Source organism: Lytechinus variegatus, chromosome 7 (genome assembly GCF_018143015.1).
Source record: "Lytechinus variegatus isolate NC3 chromosome 7, Lvar_3.0, whole genome shotgun sequence".
Classification (NCBI taxonomy): domain Eukaryota; kingdom Metazoa; phylum Echinodermata; class Echinoidea; order Temnopleuroida; family Toxopneustidae; genus Lytechinus; species Lytechinus variegatus.
The window spans coordinates 36,800,906-36,821,545 of NC_054746.1; the positions used below are offsets into that span (position 1 = coordinate 36,800,906).

The following is a 20,640-nucleotide window of genomic DNA, read 5'->3' on the forward strand; positions in this document are numbered from 1 at the left end:
GCGATATATGACCCTCACCAAATTTCACACATGAGCATGCGATGATAGCTCGAATAATCATAACAACCATTTGAAACACATTTAATGTTGTATCATTTCTTTGCGGGCTGGTTTATTGAAGTGATTATTCGCTTGCCCTCTCAATCTTCGCTCTAGTTGACTGACGAGAAGTGTGAAGAAAATAAATGACATTTGTCATTGAAATAATGCTTAAATCGGGTTGGATGCAAATCAATAGTTAACCAGATATTTTTGTTCGTATATGACAGGATATTATTGCTTGGTATAACGCGACATTATTTCCTAAACTCTTTCACCGCGTAAACTTATCTGGCACACCGTGTTTGAACCATTATTTCCATATTAAATTTCTGAAATTCTGCTTCTTCTAACCGAAACAAGATAATACCCCTTTTCTACCTGTATGGGATGCATGGTTCGAAAGGAATAATGTTGCCATAATCTGTTTGTTTATGTACAATGCAATGCAATCAAAAGACTAAAAGGCGATCTGATCAAAACTTGTGATTGGGGATCGGGCAACCAGGTTCTATCCATTTGGTCGACATAAGAGGGCCTATAATTGATGGAAAACTCAAAGCCTTACTTGGTCTAATACTCATTTGGTCTAAATGTCATTTAGTCAAATATCCGGATGGTATCATTTCCGCTTCGTCTACGTATTCAAAATGGACCATAGAAAGTTTATCTGATCATATAGAGTGTAAAAGGAAAATAAAGTTCAATAGAACTTTAGTTTTAAGCGAACACATTACAAAGGTGTTTCTAGGATTCAAGCCTTACATTAATTGGCTAAAATTTCGTGAAATTATTGCCCCTATTTCATTTGCACGGCTATATGTCCTGACTATACCTGGACAAAGAGAAGTGAATGTAGATATATAAACGCCTTGCCAAAATGAGGTGCAGCGAAGGGAAATGAACCACTGACCATGTGGTTCAAAGTCTGATGACTTATCCACTGATTCACCGCTTAACATTGTACACCAAAATACTTCATGATTATTTTCAACCAACATCATTATTTTGTGGCACTATACAGTGCGTATCAAAAAAAAGTTTACACTTATAAAAAATCTTGTAAAATCATTGTCATATCCTGAAGATTTTTTCAATATTTTAAAATTGGTACAGATCCATTTAAGCAAATGTCGATGTAACTGTTGAAAAATATTTCCGCTTGAGTGAGCAACACTTACTTTTGAAAAGTTAGTGAAAAATGATTTTTGAAATTTGTAATAGTCCTGCGAATAAAAGTAGACCTTAATATTGAAGAACACATGGAATTTAGCTAGTAAAATTGATTTGAAGATATCTTTTACCTTTTTTAAGTTGTTTCCTTGCCCAAAACACTTCGAAGAGTGCATTGCGCCACACCCACTCCTCCACACACTGAGGCCATCATGACGATATTTGCTTTTACACTGAGCTGTGATTTACATGAAATGGCTTAGGCTTGATTTTCATTTTGTTAATCATTGTCAAGCTTGGAAAACGTGTGGAGAAACAAATATCAAATGAAAAATGACATGCAAACCCCCTTTGAATGAAAAAAAAACATAGTGAACGAATGCTGGAGATGTCTGATATAAACTTTTGTTCAGATTCAGTTATGTCCTCAGATCCAGCTGGCACAAAAAGGGTGAAGTCTGTGCTTACTAAGTGTTGAAATTCCAATTTGGGTGGCAAAAGTGTAACAAAATGCTTGAATGTATCCGTTTTATTTCAATTGACTATTGAGTGCAAGGGAATGTATGAGAAATGTGCAGGGTAAGTTTGATTTCGCTCTTTCCCCTTGACACAGCATGAAAACGAGCATTTCTGCGCAGATTTCTGCGAGCTTTACAAAAACGGACAGTGCTCGCTCAAGAGTAACATTCTGTCAAAACTTTTACTTTCATTGGATAGATAAGACCCAAACCCATGATTATATGTGAAAAAATGACACATATGTTGTATATTTTTTAATTCCCAGGTCTTTATCAAAGTGTTAACTTTTTTTTGATATGCACTGTATAGGCCTCTGGGTACAGCCCCGCTTATACAAGGGCCAATTAGCGAGTTTTCGCTCAGTGACATACGGCGGTAAATTGCCCATTCGTCTACTGCCAACTCGTCCACTCACCACACTGTCTACCTTCATTTAGTCTAATGCCATTCCGTCCATCAACATCTTGTCCAACAACCATTTGGTCCAATCGTCACTTCGTCTAATCTCCATTTCGTCTATGACCATTTCGTTTCATAACCCGTTTTATTTTCATTCATTTTCCCTAATTATCACCAAGTCTAACTAGACCAAATGCTATATGTACTAAATGGCTATTGGATCAACCGGTTATTAGATGTAATAGTGAGTGGACGAAATGGCAATTAGACCATTTGGATATTGAACGAACTGATGGAAGACCTAATGATAGTAGACGAGTTGGCAATTGGACGAATTGACATTAGACAAAATGGAAATAAATCCTCTCAACGACAAGGGCGTATGGCAAGCCTTTTCCACACATTATTCCTATTTCCTGACATCGAGAAATACATTTTATATCAAGAATCCAACAATAATGTTGTCTCGCCTGCATAGCAAAGTGAGACTATGGGTGTTCTTCCGACGGCGGCGGTGGCGTCGTCAACATTGAAATCTTAACTAAGGTTAAGTTTTTGAAATGTCATAACTTAAAAATTTTCTAGGCCTAGTTCATGAAACTTGGACATTAAGGTAATCAAGTATTACTGGATATCATACCGAGATCTAGGTCACATGATCAAGGTCAGAGGTCATTTAGGGTCAATGAACTTAGACCATGTTGGGAGAGTTAACGTCAAAATCTTAACTAAGGCTAAGTTTTCGAAATATCATAACTTAGAAAGTACATAGACCTAGTTCGTGAAACTTAAAAATTAAGGTAATCAAGTAATACTGGTTATCCTACCCAAGTTTCAGGTTACATGATCAAGGTCATAGGTCATTTAGGGTCAATGAATAAATGCTATCAATATCATATCAATACCATGTTGGCGGGAATGAACGTCAAAAACTTAACTAAGGTTAAATTTTTGAAATGTCATAACTTTAAAGGTTTATGGATCTACTTCATGAAACTTGGATATGTAAGAATAATGGTGTATCCTGCCAGAGTTTCAGGTAACATGACCAAGGTAAAGGGTCATTTAGGGTCAACAAACTCTGGCCATGTTGGGGCATTTGTTTGTTGAATTGCCATCATAACTTTGAAAGGTTATGGATCTAGTTCAAAAAATTTTGGTATAAGAGCAATCATGTATCACTAAATATCCAGCACGAATTTCAGGTCACATGACTAAGGTCAAAGTTCGTATTTAGGGTCAATGAACTTGGACCATACTTTCCATCAGAAATTTAAGAGTATATGGATCTAGCTCACGAAACTTACTCATAAGACTGATCAAGCATTGTTGAACATCCTGCGTGAGTTTCAGGTTACATGACCGAGTTCAAATGTTATTTAAGGTCAATGAACTTTGACAATGTTGGATGTGTTTCTTGAAATTACCATCAAAACGTTGGAAGTTTGTGGATCTAGTTTATCGTAAAACTATAAGTGATGCTTGGACAAGCATCACTTATATCGTATTAGGTCACATGATCAAGGTCAGAGATCGCTATTAGGGTCAGTGTACATAGTATTTTCTTTGTCATATGAAAGGTGTTTTTTTTTCATTAGTTGTTTTCAAAGTAAGTTCTGCTGTTATATTGAAACGTGTAATGCTGGCGAGACTGTCGGAGCAATTCCATTTGTTGACCTGAAGAATTAAACTCTTGACAACAAGGACTATAAGTCTATCATTATTGACATCATATTTGTATTTCTTGTTATCAAGAAATTTTAATAAATGTGAAAAGGCCCCTATATACGCCCCCGTCGCTGAGAGCCCCGTACGAAAAAACTTGCAACTAAAGCACTCACGAAAAAAATGGAATAGAACTCACTCTTTTTACTCAATGATTTACATAGCACTTGAGCCTATGCCCCGATAGTTGCAAAACTGTTTAACTATGTCCCCCTCCCCCACCCCTTCCCTCCCCCCCCTCTCTCTCTCTCTCTCTCTCTCTCTCTCTCTAGTATTACAGGTACTATATTTTGTTTGGTTAAACTGCGTTTCGTTGGTTCTGATAGAATTTCATGACTTGGCTGTTCTCTCCATCATCACCACGAAATACCGGTACCCTCTCGGGAAGGCTAGCCCGGGTAAGAGAGGCAAAGTGACAATGATCGCTAAATCAAAGTAAATGCGTGCCATTTATATTGCCCCCGTAATAGCTTGAAATAAGCCAGCTCACTCTCTTCCATCGAACGTTCGTGATAACGTTCATAAATGCAGATTGGTAAATTGGCTTCCCCTGAACGCAACTTGAAGGATAACGTTAGACGAATAGAAAGAAAATAGATAAAAACATCGTGCAACGAGCATCATCAATTGAGAAAATGATCTGAGATTGAAAATAAAAATAATTTTATAATCATGGCAGGACCGCAATGTACAGGCCCTATGTTTTATACAGGTACACCTGTATAATATATGGGTCGAGAAAGCGAAGCAATCGACCAGCGAGAAGGTGTGGAAGAGGTAGCAACATCATTGGTACAATGTTCATGATGGTAGGGAGATTTGGTAATATTCGCATGATAGGACTATATTGATAGGAACCAGGATATGCATGATCTAGGACTGTCACAGCATCCCCGAAAAGCATGGGAGGAAGCGAAACAACCTATCGAGAATAAAATATTGATATTTTCACCAGTGCAACTTCGCATTTTCAACATACGACACAATGTATACACCCCAAAATTTTAAGAGGCGCTCACCTGCGATGGAGCTTAATAACCGAGAAAGACTGCGGTGAAGGGTTAGAATAAGTTTTATCGGTGAAAAACTTGGCATTTTGAACCTAGAACATGGGATAATAGGACACTGTACAAAGAGAAGAGATATTTGTATGCAAAGGAGCGTGAAATGTGTATTTCAGTATTGAAATTATTAGGCATTGCATATGAGGTTTACTTCTATTTCAGAAGGTAATGGCAAGGGCGGTGGAACCGGGGGCAGGGGGCACTTGCACGCTCTAAAATTCCCCGTAGGAAAATTGCCCTTTTTTCAAAAAGAAAATTTGTCTCTTTTTTTTAATTTGAAAATGCCCTTTTTCAAAATGAAAAACTCTCTTAGAAGTACAATATCACAATTTTTCAGACTCGCAATGATTCGCGCTCGCATCAATAATTGTTTAGTAAGGTACTCATCCCATTCATGGTTACAAAAATACTTACGATGTCCAGTTTTTGGGTTGGAATATCACAAATTTTCATCTCGCGCTTCTCCCTCGCATTATTCGATTTGTGAGATATGTGTCCTATTCATAAGTCACTAAATGCAGTCCTTAAACAGGTACCTTTGCTGGTCAGTATATTGAAGATTAATTTTAGGCTCGCTCTTCGCGCTCGCATTAATTCTTTAGTTAGATACACATCTTTTTCATGATTACAAACATTGCTCGGAATGTTTCAATTTCGTGTCTTATTACAGGAAATGTCCAAAAGTTTAAACTTGCGCTTGCAACATATCTCGCAAGAATGTCCTTTATTAGAGTAATTAGTGTCGTCATTGACCAAATCTATTTTTTAAGCTTCAGATTTGATATTTTTTTTTAAACCGTGGAAAAAATATATATCTTATCATCCAATACTATCTCGATAAAATCCTTAGATCATTATACATATTTATTTAATCATAGAATTGTGTTATCATGATTATGTATTCTGTCATTCATTTATTATTTTTCATGATAGTCATTCAATATTGATCTATCTCTTCATTGGTCATTCATGTCGTTCACTCTACAAAAAAAAAACATTGGGTAAAAGTGCTCCTTGAGGGTAATTCTGTGTCCAACCAACATTGGGTATTCTTTCGGGCAGTTTTATTTATCCAGTGTGATGAAAACTTTCCCCATTCTAAAGTAATTGCTGCTAATTTTTAACCTTACTGGGCAATATGCTTCCCGCATTAGTTAAAATACTGCCCAAATTGGTTGGACACATAATTTACCTTCGTGGTGATAAAACTTATACCCAATATTTTTTTTACAGTGCTTTGAATTTATTCATTTATTAATGAAGGTGGAGCGTTGTGGCCCAGTGGATTAGTCTCCGGACTCTGAAACAGAGGGTCGTGGGTTCGAATCCCAACCATGGCGTAATGTCCTTCAGCAAGAAATTGATCCACAATGTGCTGCACTCAACCCAGGTGAGGTAAATGGGTACCTGGCAGGAATTTATTCCTTGAAACGCAGCGCGTAATTATGCTGCATAATAATTTATAGAGCGCTTAGAGACTTCTGACAAAGTTAAGTATTAAGCGCTATATAAGCAAGTATAATTAATTATTATTATTCATTCATTGATCAAATTCATGAGTCATTAATGATCTGTCTCACTCTTAAATAAAATCAGTCAAAATGACTAGATCAGTACGGTCAGCTGGGTGCAACTGATATGTCTAGTCACATTTCTGACGTATATTCTAGTCAGAAATAACCCTGTTTGAGTAAAATACGACTAGAAAATAGTCCAATATGACTAGAATAACAGTTGCACCCAGGCCAGCTGACCAGACTAACTAGTCCTTTTGACTGATTTGTCTTGAGAGTATAGTTTACGTCATTATCCATTTATTTCATAATATATATTCGAAATGTTTGCAAGGTGCAAAACATCAAATTGAAATTACAAACAAGGGTAAAATATTGTAGCAATAAGAACTCATGAAGGCAATATAGAGTTAAAACATTGTATGGATATTAGACAGGTACTTGAAATATTGTCACACGCGGGTCACACGTTCCTGATAAGTGTTCAAATATATAAGAGCCAGTGGCACGTACACACATACAAACATAAAATAGATAAATAATAATAATTTTACTAAGTACGACAATAAAAATAACTCCAGATATCAACAATTCAACCAATATTATTCATGTTATTGCAAAATAAACAACAACAAATAATTCAAAATTACTACATTAGGTCCCGGTTCATTATCACCAACATGAATAATGTCACATTCGACTCATGATTACCTTTCTTCGTGATGTATGGTAACTTTTTGGAGGGTTAAAACCATAGTTAAATTCTGTCAAATGTCTATATAATCATATAGCGAAGAATCTGATACATTAACATTTTTGAATAAATGATACCGAATTCCTTTAAGAGAATATGGGCGGCTCCAAGAGAATGTGTGGTCGACAACTCACAATCAAACCGCCGCCAAACCGCTGTCATATACGGATGATTTCAATTTATTTTCAGATTGCATCTCATTATAAAAAAAGTCCACTTGGTTACTGCACTTGTTTTACTACTTCATCATTTACGAAAGTAATAAAAAGCCAAAATTGCTTTGATTTGATAAGCGCTTTGTGTAAATTTGCTTTCATTTAAATAAACTTGCAGATCAAAAATAAATTAGGATCATACTAGTAGTTGAACTGAATTCCAATTACTGGGAAAGTGGGGGTTTCATGCTATTTATGACAGATTTTCTTCACAATTTCATTGTATTTAATTTGTGTTACATTGTATTGTGTTCTAAATTCGCTGCGCAATGAATGGTTGTTGAAGGGAAATTAAGAACAACAAAAAATTCCGAAATCAATTTTAAGATAATTCTTTAAAAATGCTCATTTTTGTAGGTCCTCGATATTTTCTTGAATCATATATAGAGTATGTGTGAAAGAGGTAAAACTCATTTCCTATTTCTTTCTTAGTGTTGGGAGAGAAAAATATTGAGAAAAAATATAAAGATATTTGTGAAAATATATGTATATTCGGAAGAGAAAAATATATATAATGTACTGTATTTCTGTATACACATAAAAAAGCACGTTGTTTAAGCCCATCGCTCTAACAACAAGTTGTTTAAACTTGATAATTGTTTAATATTTTAAACAACTTGTTTAAAAAGTTTAAGTTTAAAGCTAGAGTGACGGGCTTAAACAACTTGCTTAAAATTCAAACAGTGTATAATACATGTGTATTCCGCCACGAGTATTTGATTCTAGGGTCTTATACGCCTTAATTTTCCTATCGTGTCGGTTTTATAAACACAACTTGGTCTTCATCTGATTTTTGTACGAATTTATCTTTACGAAAATGTAGACTTTTGTGAATTGAATTAAATGTTAAGGGGATAGAACTCTAAGGGAAAAAAATGATGTTGATTATCAATGAAGGGTATCCCATCCAAAGATCACGCCGTGACCCTGTACCATTTCCCATAGCATACCTGGTACACATTGGTTTTATTCATATGGGCCTATATTCATATCATTAAAAAAAAAACAAGTCGCCATCGCTCTCTTAAAATTATTAAAATCAATAATAATAACACCTTGCAAAAAAGTCATTGAAATTCGAACAGCTATGTTAGAGGGCAGAAATTCATGAAAATTGTGAGATAGTGTTCGCCTTAAATATAGTTGATACGGGTTAGAATTGTACATAAAAATGTCATTTCAAGGAATGTTTCATATTGAAAATACTGATAGGCATACGTGTTTTGTGCAAATTGATTTACAGACTTCAAAAAATTAGCCTTTAAATACCTTGTTATATACCTAAAATTAGGAATATTTAAATTCATTATACAATTCAAAACATTATTTATTAAATGCATTCGATAAGAAATTACTAGGGACAAAAGTGGACGAACATTTTGAAAAAAACGGCTGGTGCTTATTCTCTAATGGGTAAGTCTGAGTGAATTTCTATTGACCACAAGTTGATTTGTCTTTTTTTTCTTACATCGTTTCTTTCATTTTCCCTCAGTCCTATATTTTAACCATCTGTGTTGCCATTTTATTATGAATCATAGCGACATGTTTATATAGTCGGAAGATATGATCAAAATTTCTAAAAGGTATACAATTAAGTGATTTTTAAAGGTATCTTACTTTTTGTTTCGTTATAAGCTCTTGTTTTTATTACTAATATTGTTGATCGAGTATTGTGTCTAAAATACACTGAGCTATATTGATTTTTTTTAATGATATTATTACGTGAACTTTGAAACAGAAAAAAAATAAAATAAAAATTCTCAATTCTAGAAGTCTTGCTATAGTTACTACAAATCAACCTCCAATACAACATGGAAAATAAAATCCATAATTACAAGAACTGTGATCTTTTGTTATACACCTCCCTTTCACCCCCCCCCCCCCCTGTTCCTCTTTCTGCTCTATGATTTTGTCCTTTCTCAGTTTGCGTTTTCTTGTGGAATGAAGAAAGCTTGGAAGAAAAGGGAGGGGTGAGTAAAGGTTTGGTAAATTGAAAAAGAGCAACAGTTGTAAGCCTATTAGGTTGCAAAGCTGTATCGACTGAAAGTTCGACTCTTTTGTCAAGTGTCCTTTTGTTGGGACAAGGCAAGCATCGAACCAGGAGTGCTCAAGAGCGGCTAAATCAACAAGTATGCGTTTAGCTAATTGAGTAACTCTATTGTCGATAATGGGTCGTTAAGCGGTTTGAAAAACATGACCGTCTTATCAATTCTGATCTATTGATTATCGGAGGTGAGGTTTTCTTGAGATGTTTCGGAAAGAGAGAATCTCTTCTTTCAGTATGGCCATAATCCCTGGTTTTCTCTCTGATCACCACATAATTGCGTGCCAACATTCCTACTCTCATCCCCAAATGCACATGTGAAACGTCTTTCAACAGGTAGCTTGGTTGGCAAACAACTCTTCCTCCTTGCCCCCCCCCCCTCCTGCTCTCTCTCTCTCTCTTCTATCTTTCACATATTCTATATTTATCTTTTTTTTAATCTTTATCTTTCTATCTTGATAGATATGATGTAGCCCATCTTTTCTCCACCATCATCTTATATTTATTTCAAATGAATTATTTGAATTTCTTATGCTTTCCACTATAGGCTTCGATCTCACACTTCCCTGCCATTTTCCTTACTTTTAAACAATGTCTCTCTTCAAACAAATTTCCCCCCTTAAATTTCCACTTTGATAACAAACGCATATTATTATCTCACAAAGATACTACTTCCTGATATACCAAGGTTTAATTGAGTACTTAATTCTTAATCAGCAAAATCTATAACCGAGGTTGGGTCAAGAATTTTGTTTCGAATTTACTGGTTTGTAACGATTATCAATATTTGAAATAATTTTGAAGATATTATATTCACTTTGTTTCCTTGATTTTTCCATCCATTTCACAAAATGTATGGATTCAAAGAATACCCGCCCCCCTCAAACACTTTTCTTTCAGTTCTCTCTATTTTACTCCATCTAACTTCCATACTTCTTTCTCCCTTCCCAGAGTTTCGTCACCCACCCCCAATCTGTTTCTTTCAGAGAGAACCGTTTGTGTCACGGAAAAGCCCGTGGGCTTATCCATATTATGATCCAGAAAAGTACTTCGTAGCACACTTTCTTCTTTCGAAAGCATTTTAACATTTAGACCGAGGCACGAAATGGCGTGAGGATCTGTTGCTGCTAGCAAATTCGTCATTTTTTATTCATAATGGTCTTCATGATGACTATCCTTACCAAATGGAATACTGGAACGTTTTACGACAAAGGAACACTATCTGTTCAAGGGTATATTATTTCCGTCATAATCCATCGTTTTGTTTGGAATGTATCCCGCTCAGTGTATTGTGTTATTAAAGAAAGGCAGAATGTTTGGATAAAGCCGCTTCATTATGGTCAAGTAAATCCGGTTATCTGAATAATACGAAGCTTTGTATAATGCTAATTGTGTAATTAATGGTCACAGTGTGGTACCCCCATGCCTACGGACCTCCCGCCAATCCTTACAGGCCAATTAGGCTGGCTAGACTGCTGAGAGCGAGATCCTAACTTTCCACTATTCTTAACCAACTCTCAGAGCTCGCAAGAAGATCTAGCAGCGCCTTGGTCTACCTACCTACCCATCGCAAACTCCACCGTGGGAAACCAAGATTGAATCCAGAATAGTGTTTCGATTGGCAGTTCGGTTCAAGTACGATCATACAAACATTTCATTTCCCATCTTCGAACATGGGGATCATGAAGAGAAATTCAATCAACCAGAATTGATTTGTGCGCGCCAATTTTAAGAGCGAAGATAAGCACAGTAAACACCGGTCACCGTGTGGATGTGAATGTGTGTTCTGTTTTGGGTACCAAAATAAAGTGTGAACTAAAGTGTGAACTATAGTGTGAACTATAGGTTTGGAAAACGACAGACCCCTGCTAAAAATGGATGTCTGGAAAGTCTTGATCTTGACTTTGATATGGCTGTTGACAGCAGACTCGGCTCCGCCGGATTATGTGACGTTAACCCGTAAAATGGAGAGCAAGATTCTACGGGTTATGGGTCTAAGCGAACGACCACGACCTAAGCCCAACGCTACGGCACCTCAATACATGTGGGACCTCTACAGGCAAATGGCAGCAACAGAAGAGGCAGCTAGTCGAGGAGGAGAAACGGAAACGGGGGATGAGGAGCAAGATGGAAGGCCGTGCTCCGAAACCAAACTCAGTAGCAACATCATCAGGAGTGTTCCTAATTCAGGTGGGTCTAGTATCTTGAACTTTGCATCTTGTATTTCTTTCTATCCATATGCTAGGTTGTAGAATGATTAACGATATCACATAATGACATGTGTCACGCCAATTACTACCAGGCCAAGGTTAAGGCAGCTGACAGCTGTACCCATTACTTGATTTATTTTCAACGATAATATGCTACCCATTTTATTTATTCACTTTATACGCCCCACTTTAAATGATTTTGAATTTGAGTTTCAATCATATAATGATTCACAGACATATGTAATATTAAGTTCTCACTCCCCCCCCCTCGTCTCCTTATTGACGACCCCTCAAACATATTTTGTTTAACATTAAGTGCTTAGTATTCATTTCGTATCATAAACTTTTACACAAATCGTTTTCCTCTTATTCTACTTGCGCATATTTATTTTTATTTTATTTTTTACATTTTCCCCTTCGTGTTCCATTTTCACATTCTGTATGTTGTTTGGTAGCGTTTTGTAATGTAAATTCCCGGACATTTTTGTTCCCCAAACTAATGTTTTTGTACTCATAACAGCCTAACTTTCATTGGTTCATTGACTCTTCTTAGAAGAAATGAAAGGTCGTGTGACATCACTCTATTTTCTCTCGGTTTATTCACTGACTAGGCTTGTTAAAACACTTTGATTCAAGAACTTGACCCTTTAGTTTGTGCGTTAAAAGGACATGATTTGAAAATGGATTAGTTACTTTCAAGAATACGGATCTCTTTGCAATTAATTACTTCATCAATCACGTTCGATCGATGTGCTTATTATTCCATGTAAACTCATTTAATCCTTAAGCGGGTCAAACAAAGAGGTTTTGAAGCTGCACTCCCGAAGCCAACGCCTTCTTGAAAAGACCATTTTCTCATTTTATTCTACTGAGATGAATCTGTAACATTCTAAAGAAAATTTGTATAAGGGCATTTAATACCCTATAGAAGTTATAGTTAAAAGCATGCTTCAACAAGACCCTACGTAGAATAAAGCAGGTTAATGAACAAGGGTGTAGATCCGCCTCACTCTGGTTATTTTCTTCCTCTTTTTTTCATTTTAAGTGTCCCTTTTTCGGAAAATTGAACTTATCATCTTTCGTCCTTCAAGTTGTCAGAGCTGACAACTTACTTGATTTTGATTAGCTGAGAAGCATGGTTCTCTAATTATTAATATGGTAACTGTATGGAAAAAAAACTCTATCGGATAAAATATCTGACAAGCCCCATCATGAAACACGACTCTATGTAGGACAATAATCTGTCATGGTCATTTTTTTTACCCCGTTTATTACAATATTCCTTTTGAGCTACTCTGCGCTAATCTCGAAGTACACCCCATATTAGCACTTTTCTAAAAGACGTATTGCCATAATCTTGCTAAATTCGTAAACATTATAGTTTTGATAAACTTTTTATATCCGTAAAACTTGTAGTATGGCGTCTTCTTGTATCTTGCGGATTTGGATAAAAAAAAATATAAAAACGCTATATGTGCCACCTGCGTTCGGGATCTAAAATTAGATAGAACTGATCATTTCGTCTATATTTAAAAGCACACATGCCATTTTAAATAATAAGAAGAACTGTCACATATAATTTTGTAGTCTCCCTTATATGCTGACATTGTTTATTTTCTTTGTTGCACTGGCGTACGGATGTTGGGCTTGGGTCGCTATGTCCCCCAAAAAAGTTTAACGACGAAGAAAAAAGGATTAAAAGGGAAAAGAGTGAAATATGAAATTATTTCCGAATAATACTATGTCAAAATTTATCACAATATTAGATTTATTTTAAAGGATCTTTTTTGCTCAATCGCTTAGCTCGGTCGTATTTTTTAATTGCCCCCTCGAAATCGCTGGCCTGTTACTCCACTGATTTTGTACTAAAACAGTCATGTACTGTATCTTCTTCCGTGTTCAATGGTAACCTCCTGGCCAATTTAAATCAAAGAATAAAAGAATTCAAGAGGTTTAATGAAAATTACTTGATAAAATAGCACAGGAGACGGCATACAGAGTATCAACATTAGGGTTTGAAAAAAATAACTTCATTAATCCTCGTTGATTATATTGGTGACAGTGCGTAAATCTGAAAGAAGAAATCATTAGAAGTTGTGATTTTTTTGCGACTTTTAATGCGGTTTATCCTTATATTACTTAGTAGTGTAATTAAAAGAGAAAATGATTTCAAACACACATCCCTGATTTAAATTGGCAAATAAAAGTTTCGACGGGATGCTTACAAAATCCCCATCAGCTGTTAGAAATGATATAATTATAACAGTAACGTGGATTTTTACTTATATTATCAGCCGTTTGACCTCAGACCAAATTGAATTTACATCCATGAACCTAAACATATTAATGCCCAGACACACTATGCATGGAATCAATTGATGTAAGTTTCTTTTTCATAAACACTACATAATAAAACATATATATGCACGGTGTGTAATGGGTACATGAATAATTTCCATACGGATCGGATCTATTACTATTGTTACGTCACACAATGACTGTTTGCAAGGTTGCCGGAAATCGATCGATGTATCATCGTTCAAATATGATGTCAGCCGTAGGATAGGATGACACGGCAATCTCAAGGGGACACCTTTACTTTCGTTGAATGAACATGCGATATTCTGTATTTTCGATAAAAAAAACAGCGGTACGATTCGTCTTTATCGCGGTGAAATTTAGTAATGTCACATTTTAATGTCATAACTACCTTTCTAAATCAAAATGTGTTTTTTTTTCCTCAAAGACGTTTGCCCAACAAAATGTTACAAAGTTAAGCGACTATATAGGAAAAGGGGAATACTCCGGGGAATACTGCTATGTTTCCTACGTTGTTTTGTCCTTCTACGACACGATTTCCTTAATGTTGGATATTTTATGATTACTGAGAGAGGAGGAATGTGATATAATAAAATAATAATACAGAATTATTTAATTCGCACCCGGTTGAATGACGAAACCTGTTGATGCTCTTATAAGCTCAGACGAATATTTGAAACCACAAGGTCATAATCAATGGCACCTATGAAACTGTTATATGGGTTTTAGAATATGAATGTTTGCCCTCTTTGTTAGAAATTAGTACATGGCCATAATTGTGCTCGGGCGGGGTTGTTGCCCACCCCTACTTTTGATTTACAAAATATTCACAAAATGCACGTGAAAATGTTTCCCCAAATACTTTTTTTTTGAAATCTTGAATGCAAGGTAAAACAAAACCTCTGTAATGTGCTCGGTCGTTTCAATATCTCGCTTACACTGTCAAACATTTTACTTAATATTGTCGTCTTTAGAAGGACATTGCGCACGGACTTCTCCTTCTTCCATTTTCCTCACTTTCTCTGCCTACTTCATCTTCTCTCCGCCAGTCGAAGATTCATCACACAACCGGTGTACCTCCTAAGTGGACACAAGATGGCGTCAGTCGTTTTTACTGGATATACTACATGGATGGCACTGATCATTATTTCTTCGCGAAAGTAAACCCTTGAACACTTTAAAGTGTTTTATCAGTACTAGCTTGTTATTTCTAAAATATATACCGCTCTCCTACACCACCTCATCCAACGTCAAATATGGGATATTAAAATGGAATTTACAAAAAGGGTTGAGGGTAGATTTTGGGCTTGCACTTTGCTGTATATCTGACATTGTAATCTAAGCCGAGTTCAAGTGCAATGCCATGATATTTTTTCTACCCGTGGGTCTGAAGACTTACAGATGTTCACCAAGAACCCACCGTAATAAACACATCATCTGGCGACCATCATGTACCTGTAGAGAAGAGAAAAGAAGATGAGAGAGAGAGAGGGAGGGGGTGGGGCTGGGGAAGTTGGATGTGTTAGAGACGAGTTGATGGATTTTAAACTTGGTATTTTGTAAAGGTCCGACTTGTCATACCTGCATTCCTGAGTTTTACTCCGGGGGATGGATAATTGACCCTCGGGTGAAACGCAAGAATGAGTACAGGGCGTATCATGAATATATTGTCGAGCTCAAGACCCACGCATGGTAACTGTTAGATTTTTGTGTTGATTCTTGGTAGAACAGCTAGCTGGTGTCCCGCGAGGGGTTGGATTATCATATCTGGTATAAGCAGGAAATTTCCTGGGTAAAGGGTAAATTTTCACAACATCATGTAAAAAATGGCATTTCAAGCCCCCCTCCCTCCCCCGTTGCATGCACAACACTGCAACATACAAGAACACACCGTAATAAACACAAAATCTGTATTTGTTATGAATATTCTCATTTTTTATTATGATTAAGCCAACGATTTAATTTTTATACAACTGTTTAATTTTTGTAATGCATGATAAAAACTCCCGTATCCTTCTATTTATGCTTTTTGTTTTTTAATATTTCAATTTCTTAAGCATTGTGTCACCATACAATTGATTATCATAATATTTTTGTATTTGTTTTGCAATTCAGCCTTTGGCTGCGAATGAATTGTCAATTAACCATTGCCATTACAATTAAAACAAAGTTAAAAACGGTTTGTGTTGGCACAACAAAATGTACGACAAACAGAGCTGACTCTCTTCGGGGTTAATCCCGGGGGGTTAATATGCAATGATGATAATTGAATAAAGGTAAATTTTACAAGCTAACGGAGGAGCTTCTCTTTGAATTGCCATAATTACATCCTCACTTTTAGAGGGGCAGAAGATGGGAACATAACCCCGTTGCCAATGATCCACACACGAGCGACGAGCCTAATAAACTTAGGTGACGTTTTACATACTTGATATATAATTCTCGAGTTGATCTTGAAATTTTCCATACGTTCATACGCCAGCTCTCCTTGTCCCCTGGCTTATGTTTATGAATCCATAGTATTGAGACACCCTGTAGACCTGTCAGTCTGTGTCGGGGGTTTTGCCGCTGCATTCAGGGTGACGAGAGATGGGTATACCCACCAGGATCGGCGGCATGATACCCCTTCAAAGGGTACACCTGAGCCGGGCACGGGTGCTCCCGTAATTGCTTGATGATTCTTGACAAGGTTTACCGAACCATATTTGATTGGCAGTTAAAGTGTATCAAATGAAATCCTCATCACGTGACACCCCATCCTCTTCATAACTGTATCACAAACACCAAACCAACCGATCATATCCAGGCTTTCCTATGTTGGCATCAAAGGCTAAATTTTATCCAAGCTTTCCTGATGTCGAAACTATCTTGTACAATAAAAGAACGAATGGTTTATTCTGTTATACTACTTGAAAAAATATCTAGATAAATATTTAGTATCTTGCTTGCAAAATCGGCTTTTAACATGTAAAACCTTATGTCGTCAGGTCGACTTGCTAAGTAATTTTAGTTGACTCGACAAAACAAAATATTAATCAGACAGAATGTGACATTGTAACTTCTTATTAAAGGGGCTTTTTTATTCAAACATACTTTTTACAACAAAGAAATTTTGAACTGTACTTTTCCCGAGCTATACCCATTGCTCCAAGTCATTTATAGCTGCGATTTTCTAATGGAAGAAGTGTTTTGAAGTCATTTCGAATAAGTTGCCAATATATGCTACCCATTACCAACCGACGATCAAGCCGATAATTGAAAGATTTTATTTATAAAACAGCCATAATAGTTTTATAAAGGGAATTTAATTTGGCAACATGTGGATGACGCCATCTACGTCTCCCTTTCTATAATGGAACTCGTTGATTTTGAACTTTCATTGAAAACGGTAGTAGCACTTAATTCATATTTAAGTACATGTGAGTAATTTAAAAAGAATACGTAGTGGTTTAAGATATGTGCACAGAGTAAAGAAAACCAAATTCACATGCACGTTTACAACAAGATTTGTTAGGTTTGAATCGAGTGCGGTCGTGCTGTTGTAAAATGATCAAATATTGGTTAAACATAATTATGATTATAAAGTGTTAGTCACTATTCACTCTGCTCAAGCCTGATCAGTGGTATTTTGAATACATTCTTTATTGTATTTTCTCTTTTTTTCAACTACAGGTGGTAGCCTCCAAACAAGCAACTCAACAAGCCTTCAACAAATTCTCTACTTCGACGTAGCTTCCATTCCTAAAGCAGAAACCATTGAGGCTGCCGATCTCCGACTCGAGATTCCCGCTCTGTCATCAACATCGGATGCCTCTACATTAGCACTGAGAATATACCAACTACAAAGTCGGACTAGGCTAAATTCAGTTGTTTCATTGAAAGACAAACGTTTGAGATTGCTCGATGTTGTGTTTGCAGACATGTCCGAAGGCTACGCGGGGACGATAGATGTGATGATGACTGCGAGCTCATGGCGATCAAAGAAAATATCAAACCACGGTCTCTTGCTACACATGGAGACGCTACCGAATTCAGGCAACAGTCGAAGTGATCGTAGAACCATTAAAGAGCTTGGAATGATGGGTAATAAATGTACAGCCAATCTGATTGTGACGTCATCAGAGTATCGACAATGTCGTCAGTCGAATCGACGGAACAAGCGACAAGCTGAAAGCGAAACTACCGCCGATATTTCGTCATTCCCGACGGCATCACTCACCAACCTTTGCCAACGACACCGTCTTTTTGTGAGCTTCCGTGACGTCGGGTGGGAGGATTGGATCATTGCTCCAATGGGCTACCAAGCGTATTACTGTGATGGCGAGTGTCCATTTCCACTCGGTGAACGACTCAATGGTACCAATCACGCCATCATACAGACACTCGTCAATTCAATCGACAACCGAGCTGTTCCAAAGGTCTGTTGTGCTCCTACTAAACTCTCTGGCATCTCTATGTTATATTTTGATAATAATGAGAATGTGGTGCTTAGACAGTATGAAGATATGGTGGTAGAGGCTTGTGGGTGTCGATGAAAGACATCGGTTTAGGAAACACCCTTTTGGACCGTCCACAAAATCATATTTTGTTTACCGTAGAATGACAACAGTACATGCTACGAAGAACCATGGCGTACGAAGAACTGCACAGCGTCAAGTCTGAGAGTGTCTGATGAACGAAACAAAGGAAGAAATCCCATATTTGACGCGTTTTTATGAGTAATTTGTGTGAAGCAGTTTTAGCATTCCTCTCGCAAGGTTTTGAACCACGTTCTGCTCCCATAGGTCTACAAGATCATGTATTATTATTATTGTACTGCGACAGTCAAAACAAAATTAGTTTATATCATGTTCGGATTGGCTGTTGGAAGCATTTTGCCCTCACTAATCCAATTCGATTATGCTGTAATGACTATCATTTAAACGTCATTAGTTGTAAACCTTAACCAAGTTTTGATTAGCGTGACTCTATAAATATTCGACACTGTCAGGAAGTGTCGTCGCTCTACTGTTACGAATACTTTAAAATTCAAAATGAGACATAGGTGACGATAGAATAACCGTGGACACAACCCATGGCGCGTGCTTTTGCACTAAGGTGCATCGTTGGTTGCGTACTATCGGCAACTTTCTGTGATCTGTACGTCTTAATAAGAAAAACGACTAGCAGAAATTTGAAAATTGGTCAGAGTCGAATACAGCTGAGATGCACGTGCGTACAGAAGCATACACGATGGGTTGTGACCAATGTTTTACATCTCTTAAAGTATCTATGAATCCCACTTTTGTCATGCATGATCTTCTTTTTTAATCCTCGAACGCAGAGGGTGCGACAAGGTTCTCATACCGAACAACTTCTGTTTGAAATTATGTCTCCATTCGCTTGATTATTATGGTATGAAAACTCATTTCTTATTCCTCTAAAGAAAGACTGATCCTCCATTTCGCTCAGCAGTGGGATGAAAACGAGTTGGCAAAACCAACTTACCACGTTGGTTCATGGGCAAGTGGTCCATTGCTCCTGAGGGCCGTTCAAAAAAAAAAAAAACCTGCATGTAAGTTACGCATGATTTTACGAACGACTGGTGACCCCTTCCTGTGCTAAAAAGATATCAAGGACACATCCCAGTCGTGCGTAAATTCACGCGTAACTTTCTGAACAGCTTTATGAAAAACCACCCGGGTATGTAAGAAGACATTCTTTCATCACAATGTTCAGTTTGTGTTGCAGTCATAGATCGTATCTTGAAAATCCGTCGTCAAAACTTCATATTGAGGTGTCCCGAGTTGCCGGTACCATGGGTATAACGATTGCCATTGATTCCAATAAAATCACGATTGTACCATCGTTGTGTGATTCCATGGCAACACTCTCTGCCTTCTCTGGCGACATTCTGTCTTCTTGATGAATACGATCTTACCCCCCCCCCGAAATTCCATATAGATGGGCTATGCTAAATAAAGGCATACTATTGTAAGTAATAACTGAACAGAATATTCTGATATTATCAATCTTACAAAATGTTATCCTTGATCAGATTTTATTTTTTTTTTTTTATGTATTCACTAGAGAAATGTAAATCTATCAGGAGCGACGTCATGATATTTTGATAGGAGCAAGACTATCTAAAGGTGACGTCATATTTTTTTTCTCTATCATCTCCATTGAACTGTAGGGTGTTATATAAATACACGACCTAGAAATTTCGTTATACCACTTTTCTCCGTTCTTTCTCCCTATCTGTTTTCCCATTTCCCCTGTTTCACTTCTTTAAAATCTAAGAGGGCGCCCCTGAAATCGACAGGTTCTTTGATGAGAATATGACATAATTAGCAGGTGTTTCCTCTTAAGATAATGATGAATTTATATTGTATTCAAATGTGTCCATTTGCAATATTGTTAACATGACGAATGTTGATTCTGTGTCGATCGGGGCTCTTTATCCATGCATTATAAAATAATCGATGACAATCACCATTTGCAGTGGCCGACGTAATGCGTTTTTAAATACAAATACATGACTTAATTAATTCAAATTTAAAGGTCTGACATTATTTTTCTCGATGCCGACAATTTTTTTTTAGATCATATTGTGCTTTTACGCTGATTCTTGATTTAATGTATTTGCATTTAACTTTCCGCATTCAATCGTAAATTTTATAACC

The 20,640-nt window shown here is 36.7% G+C and overlaps 1 protein-coding gene across 1 annotated transcript; it reads left to right on the forward strand.

Moving 5' to 3' along the window:
- Positions 1–10,784: 10,784 nt before the first annotated feature.
- LOC121419172 (univin) lies at positions 10,785–19,884 on the forward strand. Its single transcript, XM_041613511.1, has 2 exons — positions 10,785–11,636; positions 17,648–19,884. The coding sequence occupies exons 1-2, from the start codon at positions 11,321–11,323 to the stop codon at positions 18,508–18,510; spliced, it is 1,179 nt and encodes a 392-aa protein (XP_041469445.1). The 5' UTR covers positions 10,785–11,320; the 3' UTR covers positions 18,511–19,884.
- Positions 19,885–20,640: the final 756 nt, after the last annotated feature.